At 39.2% G+C, this 6242-nt stretch overlaps 1 protein-coding gene across 1 annotated transcript; it reads left to right on the top strand.

Annotated features, from left to right (window-relative positions):
• Window positions 1–4690: 4690 nt before the first annotated feature.
• Window positions 4691–5638, top strand: LOC104665213 (olfactory receptor 52B4-like). The gene has a single exon (XM_010366975.2). It carries the CDS (start codon window positions 4691–4693, stop codon window positions 5636–5638), a length of 948 nt encoding a protein of 315 aa, XP_010365277.1.
• The last annotated feature ends 604 nt before the right edge of the window (window positions 5639–6242 follow it).

The following is a 6242-nucleotide window of genomic DNA, read 5'->3' as shown; positions in this document are numbered from 1 at the left end:
GTAGAATGCCAACTAATAAATGTAATGGGAAAGACTAAGTTAGAGAACTACTACTCTGCAACCATCAAAATAAATTTGATTCATGCAAGAATCAATGAATGGTAAAACCTCTAGATGAAGGTTTGTTGGGGAACCGTACATTCTACAAAGTAACTCCCCCTAGATTATTTCACTGATGACAAGGGTGGGGGACATATATTTACAGCAGAGAAATCTGGTGAACCTGCTGTAATTAATTGATCAATGATTACATCCTCAGTAATGGTACAAGAACTGTTATCAGATACCTCCTGATATGATACAAAAGACACTATCACTTATGTAGTCCCTCTGGCCAAAAATGTATAACCGGAATCTTACAATCAGTAATACATCCAAATTGAGAAACATTATACAAAGCATGCACCTATGTTCTTCTTTAAAAGCACCATTATCATGAAAGATAGTAAAGATTGAAAACTGTTTCAGATTAAAAGAGAGTAATATATGGCAACTTACAATATGTGGTCCTGAACTGAAAAAAGAAAATAGGTGCTATGAAAAAGGATATAGGGACAATCAGAGAATTTTGAATATGTACTGCACATGGAATTATAGATTGTATCAATACTAAATACCCTGAATTTGATAATTGCACGGCTATATGTAAAAGATTGTCCTTGTTCTTAGAAGTTATATGCTAAGCATTTAAAAATAAAGGCTCTCCATCTGTAGGCCTAAGAAAATTTTTTTAAAAGTTAAAAAAAGTAGGGCCCCTGATCTTTCATATTTTACTCAAATGGTACAGAAGAAAATCTGAATAATAACAGGAAGAGAACGTGGCCAAATGTGACTGAATCAACACCAAAGTTTTGCTGAAATTCATGGTAATAGTTTGTAGCTTTTCTGTTTTAATATTCTCAAAATAAACATTTAATGAAAAATAATATTTTATCAAGAATGTCTGTAAGTAAGGTAGGGATGAGGTCTTTCTGGGTAAGCTCAACCCACCATTTTAAATAAAAATCTATGAATTCATCACACACACATACACACACAAAGCTATTTCTTCTTTACAAATACATGTAATACATATCACTTACTTGGGCTAATTTAATAAAGACAAAACACAGAGAATATTTTAAAGTTTAGATATGTGTTACCAGAAAAATATATTGGGAAATGTGATAAAAGCATTAACATTTGCTGATATCAGCATTGTACATTGGCTGATAGCCAAAGAAGAGGAATGTGGATATTATTTCTCCTTCATAACCTGACTTATGCAAGTTCATTCAAGACATTAAAATTTTCTGACATTAGCCACCAAAATTCATTATTTCAGTTTCCAGAATATAAAATGATATGACAAATATAATACAATTTTCATTTTAAATTTGTCTAAATTACAAAGCAAGCCTTGTGCAAATAAGTGGTTTAAAAATAACCTGTACATTGGACACGTTTTATTTGTGCTGATTTCAAACAGGATTAATATTTACTAATTCTCCTTAAAATGGAAACTAATATTTGATGAAGTAACAATAACATTTTATTTATTGCAGGTAATACATGTGCACATCTAATCCAAGGATGTAGTTGTGGAGCAGGCAGTGTGGGCGGGCTGAGAGAACTAGAATCATTCAACTCGTGTATGCAATACAGGGGGTGTTGTTGAAAATACAGCTCTAAATCTGAGTTCTCTGGAGTGTTTTCTTCCCCTGGGGTCTCCAGGCAAACGCATAAAAATCTCTGCTCCCTCCAATGCTCAGAGTCCTCTTTGACACATTTTTTTCTAGGCTATGAAAACTGCATTTAAACCAGGTAAGTTATTCATTGATGGGGGGTGAAATTTTGGGTAGGAGAGAATGGAAATAGAGAGTATCCCAACCAGACAAGAGGGTTATGGGGCCTAAGGTAGGTGTCTGAGAACATTAGGACTTCCGTTTCTCCCATAAAGCAGTCCCCAAACTATGAGCTCCCAGGCTTCTCCTATCTGCTGCCCAAAAGAAAATTCCTCTTTGTTATCCATAAAGCACTCATCATCCATCAACATCTGAGAGCTAGTCCTCTTCCAGCTCTTTTGATTTACTTAAAAATTATGTTTTCTTTATCTGCATCTCCTTTTCCTGCATTTATTTTCAGGGATGTGGTATGTCTAGTTGACCTCTAGCCCCCTCTGTCATTTTCGTACCTATGTAATTTCTTTCACCTCCTCCAGAACGATAGCTTTCCTCAGAGGAGCATCTAGTCTCACAGTGTTTGTGTGGCCATAGGCTGACCTTGTGGGAGCTGATGTCCATAGCAGGATTTATCCACACTTTTGAGCAACTGGTCCCCATTCAAAAACCTATGTCCCAGCACAACCCTCTCCTGGCTCTCCTGCCGTGTGATTTTATTGTCAAGACAGTTTCAGCCATTACTCAGAGGGACAGATAGAGGTGGATGCATTTCCTACTTCAAAAACAGAAGTTGAGAAAAAAAAAAAAAAAGAAATGAACCTGTCAGGGAAGGAATTAATGATATGCTTACCTGCCATCCACCAGGTCCTGAGTTAGGCGCTGACTGAATAAGCGTCAGCTAGTAGATGTTTATCTGCGCTGCTTCATCTCTTGGACCCCTGAACTTCTCATTAACTCTAAATTTCTCATTACCTGAGTTCTATACCAAGTTCATCTCCAAGAATGGGAAATGGAATGTTGAGCTTAACACCAAGCCCAAGAGGGTATGGAAGAAAGCAGGACCCAGAGTAAAATTTCTCAACCGTGGCACGATAGACATTTGGGGCCTGATGATCCTTGATTGTGGGAGCTGTACTATTTAGCAGCATCCCTGGCCTCTACCTATTAAATGCCAGTAGCAATCACTCCCCAATTATAAGAACCAAAATGTCTCCAGGCATTGATAAATATCCTTTGGGGAACAAAATCACCACCCTCTGAAAACCACTAACCTAGAGTTTCGCCTTGAGAGTGAAAAAGCATTTCTTTCATATATAGTGTTAGTTGCATCTCCATGGGTTTAATGAGCCTTCTGGCTACTTAACCACCTGGGTTATTCTAGGTTATCTCATTCTGAGTTAGCTTGACTTATTTTTCCCCATGGGTTATTTGGGACGGGTCCACTTGCCCCTCTTTGTCAGCACCTGAGCCCCTCTTGTTTTGCAGTACTTTGGAAAGAAGGGTCTTTTCTCAATTTTTCAGCCTTCAGCTTTCCTGGGTGCACTATTTTTTTATGGCTTCACCAGAAGGCTTTCACTACTGGTGACTAAAGAGACATATCAAAGGTATCAAAATATCAACAACTGTTGAAATTTCAATTATAAACAATTTCAAACCCTTATGGCATTTTGTTTACATAGAGGGCGTGGCAGCCTGCTCAGGGGCTCTCCCCCACTACCTCTTACCCCCAATCAGCAGGCCTTGTCAGTTTTCCTCAATTCATTATGGTCGCTTGCCTCTTGCCCCATTTCACAGATCAGAAAATGATGCATTCTACAATTCCAACTTCAAATCTAAGCTCTATTCCTCACTAGCTATGCCAAGTTAAGTGGCTCTCTGAAAATTTGGAGATGATAAAATCTACTTCCCTGGGTTGTTACAAGTAATAAATGAGGTACCATAAATAATGTTTTAAAATTGGTACCTGACATAAAATAGGTAATCTTTAGTTATTTTATTCATCCTATTTCACTGTAAAAATTTTATATCAATACATTATTTTCTTCTATTACAGAAAACACTCTACTTTTAGATTACTTCTCCCTTCTAATCCTTTCTCCAACCACTTCTAGATAAATACACCTAAGGTTCTTCCATTTAAAAGCCCCTGGTGGTCCTGGGTGCAGTGGCTCATGCCTGTAATCACAGTGCTTTGGGAGGATGAGATGGAAGGATCGTTTGAGGCCAGGAATTCAAAACCTGGGCAATATGGAAAGACCCTATATCTTAAAAAAAATAATTAAAAGAATTAGCTGGGCATGGTGGCTCATGGCAGTAGCCCCAGCTACTCAGGAGGCTGAGGTGGAAAAATCACTCGAGCCCAGGAGTTGGAGCCTGCAATGAGCTATGATCATGCTACTGCATAGCTTGGGAAACAGAAGGAGACACTGTCTCAAACAAAAAGAAAAATGATCAGCACATGGTGCATGGTGGCTGACCATTTCCTCTTGAGACAGCACCAAAGCTCCTCAATTTATAATCAGAGCCAATGTACTTTTGTTTTTATCTTCCTACCATTGCATAGTATATGTGATCACACAACTACATAGAACTACAAACTGGTTTAAATACATTAGATATTTGTATGACAACAGTCTTTCCTTAAACTCCCAAATGACTTTACCCCACACCTGATTCCCCACCTACTTCACCTCCACTCAATGATATCCTACAGCCAAATAGACCAAATTACTATCTCCATTTGTGTTCCCATAGCAGTTTTTTGTGCTACTCCTATGTTCACTTAGCATATTATTTTACTTTACAGTGTAAACGTCGATCTTGGCTATAAGTTGTTACCTTATTGAAGAAACACATGATATGTTATTTACCTTTTCATCCTATATAGTTCCCAGGACACTAACTATTGAAAAGAATCAGGCTGATGTCATAAGCCTGTGGTGACATCAAAAAAAAATATTTGAGTACGATATGAAATTTCAACCCTTCCTATAAACAAGAAGTGAGGTCCCAGGTTATCTGCTTCAGGTATGGTGCACATATTAAATCACACTGGTGTTAGCCACACAGTCTTCCGCTTGCTGGGCATCCCCGGCCTAGAGGACCAGCACATGTGGATTTCCATCCCCTTCTTCCTTTCCTATGTCACCGCCCTTCTTGGGAACAGCCTGCTCATCTTCATTATCCTCACAAAGCGCAGCCTCCATGAACCCGTGTATCTCCTCCTCTGCATGCTGGCCGGAGCAGACCTTGTCCTCTCCACGTGCACAGTACCACAGGCTTTGTCCATCTTCTGGTTCTGTGCTGGGGACATCTCCTTGGATCATTGCATCACTCAGCTCTTCTTTATCCATTCCACCTTCATCTCTGAATCAGGGATCTTGCTGGTGATGGCCTTTGACCGCTACATTGCCATATGCTACCCACTGAGGTACACCACAATTCTTACAAACTCCTCTATTGGAAAAATTGGAGTGACTACCTTACTGAGAAGTTATGGTACAATATTCCCCATAATATTTCTTCTGAAAAGACTGACTTATTGCAGAAGTAACATGCTTCCACACAGCAGTTGTGAACACATTGTCTTGGCCAAATTTTCCTGTGATGACATTCGAATAAATATCTGGTATGGGTTTTTTGTCTTAATGTCAACAGTGATTTTAGATGTTATGCTAATTTTTATTTCATATACGCTTATTCTCCGCACTGTCTTCCACATTCCATCCCAAGATGCTCGCCACAAGGCTCTCAATACTTGCGGCTCCCACGTCTGTGTCATCATCCTGTTTTATGGACCTGGGATCTTCTCAGTCCTCACTCAGCGATTTGGACACCACATCTCACCCCATATCCACGTCCTGCTGGCTAATATCTGCATCCTGGTTCCTCCCATGCTGAATCCCATCATTTATGGAATCAAGACCAAACATATCTGGGACCAGGTAACTCATGTCTTATTTCCAAAAGTGAAATGACTTTAGGAATAAAAACCAAACTACTGTTTTCTGAACATTTCTAGCCATACATGAGGTGAACTTTAGCAGCCCTACTAGGTAAGAGACAGCTGAGACTAGATAACTATCTCAATGAGTCCATGTTTCAGGAACAAATCCACTGGGGAAATTTTGGCTTATGGGTTTCAAGGTCTCTGATCCATAATAAGGGATCAATTTCTTTGTGTCTCAGTGTATTTTCTCATTCAGAGTCTAAGGAATAAACCAGTTCACCTTTATAATTCACTACTAGTCTACAGCCGTAGATACGCATTTGGAAAGGGACGTACTATGGATGACGGCTGGCGTATTTTTTCCTGGTTGGCTTCACACCTTGATGTAGTGAGCTAGCTTCCATTCTTCTTAGTCATTGCTCTATGTCACAAATTTTTATTCTTCACAGGTTCATTTCTATCTGCATACATTTTGTTATTCCTGCAAAAGGAAGGAAGGGAGGGAGGGAGGGAACTTCTAGCGCTCACATTCCCCCATAGTTCATTCTCATTCTCTCACTCTCTCTCTCTCTCTCTCTCTCTCTCTCTCTCTCTTTCTCTTCATGACAGCGACAGTTTCAAAGAGTTGTATA

This window comes from Rhinopithecus roxellana, chromosome 15 (assembly GCF_007565055.1).
Source record: "Rhinopithecus roxellana isolate Shanxi Qingling chromosome 15, ASM756505v1, whole genome shotgun sequence".
Taxonomy (NCBI): Eukaryota; Metazoa; Chordata; class Mammalia; order Primates; family Cercopithecidae; genus Rhinopithecus; species Rhinopithecus roxellana.
The sequence above is the reverse complement of the archived record's forward strand: the minus strand, read 5'-3'. Positions and strand labels throughout refer to the sequence as shown.

Coding starts and splice junctions, on each gene's coding strand:
- LOC104665213 (XM_010366975.2), top strand. CDS start 4,691: ATGGTGCACATATTAAATCACACTGGTGTTAGCCACACAGTCTTCCGC.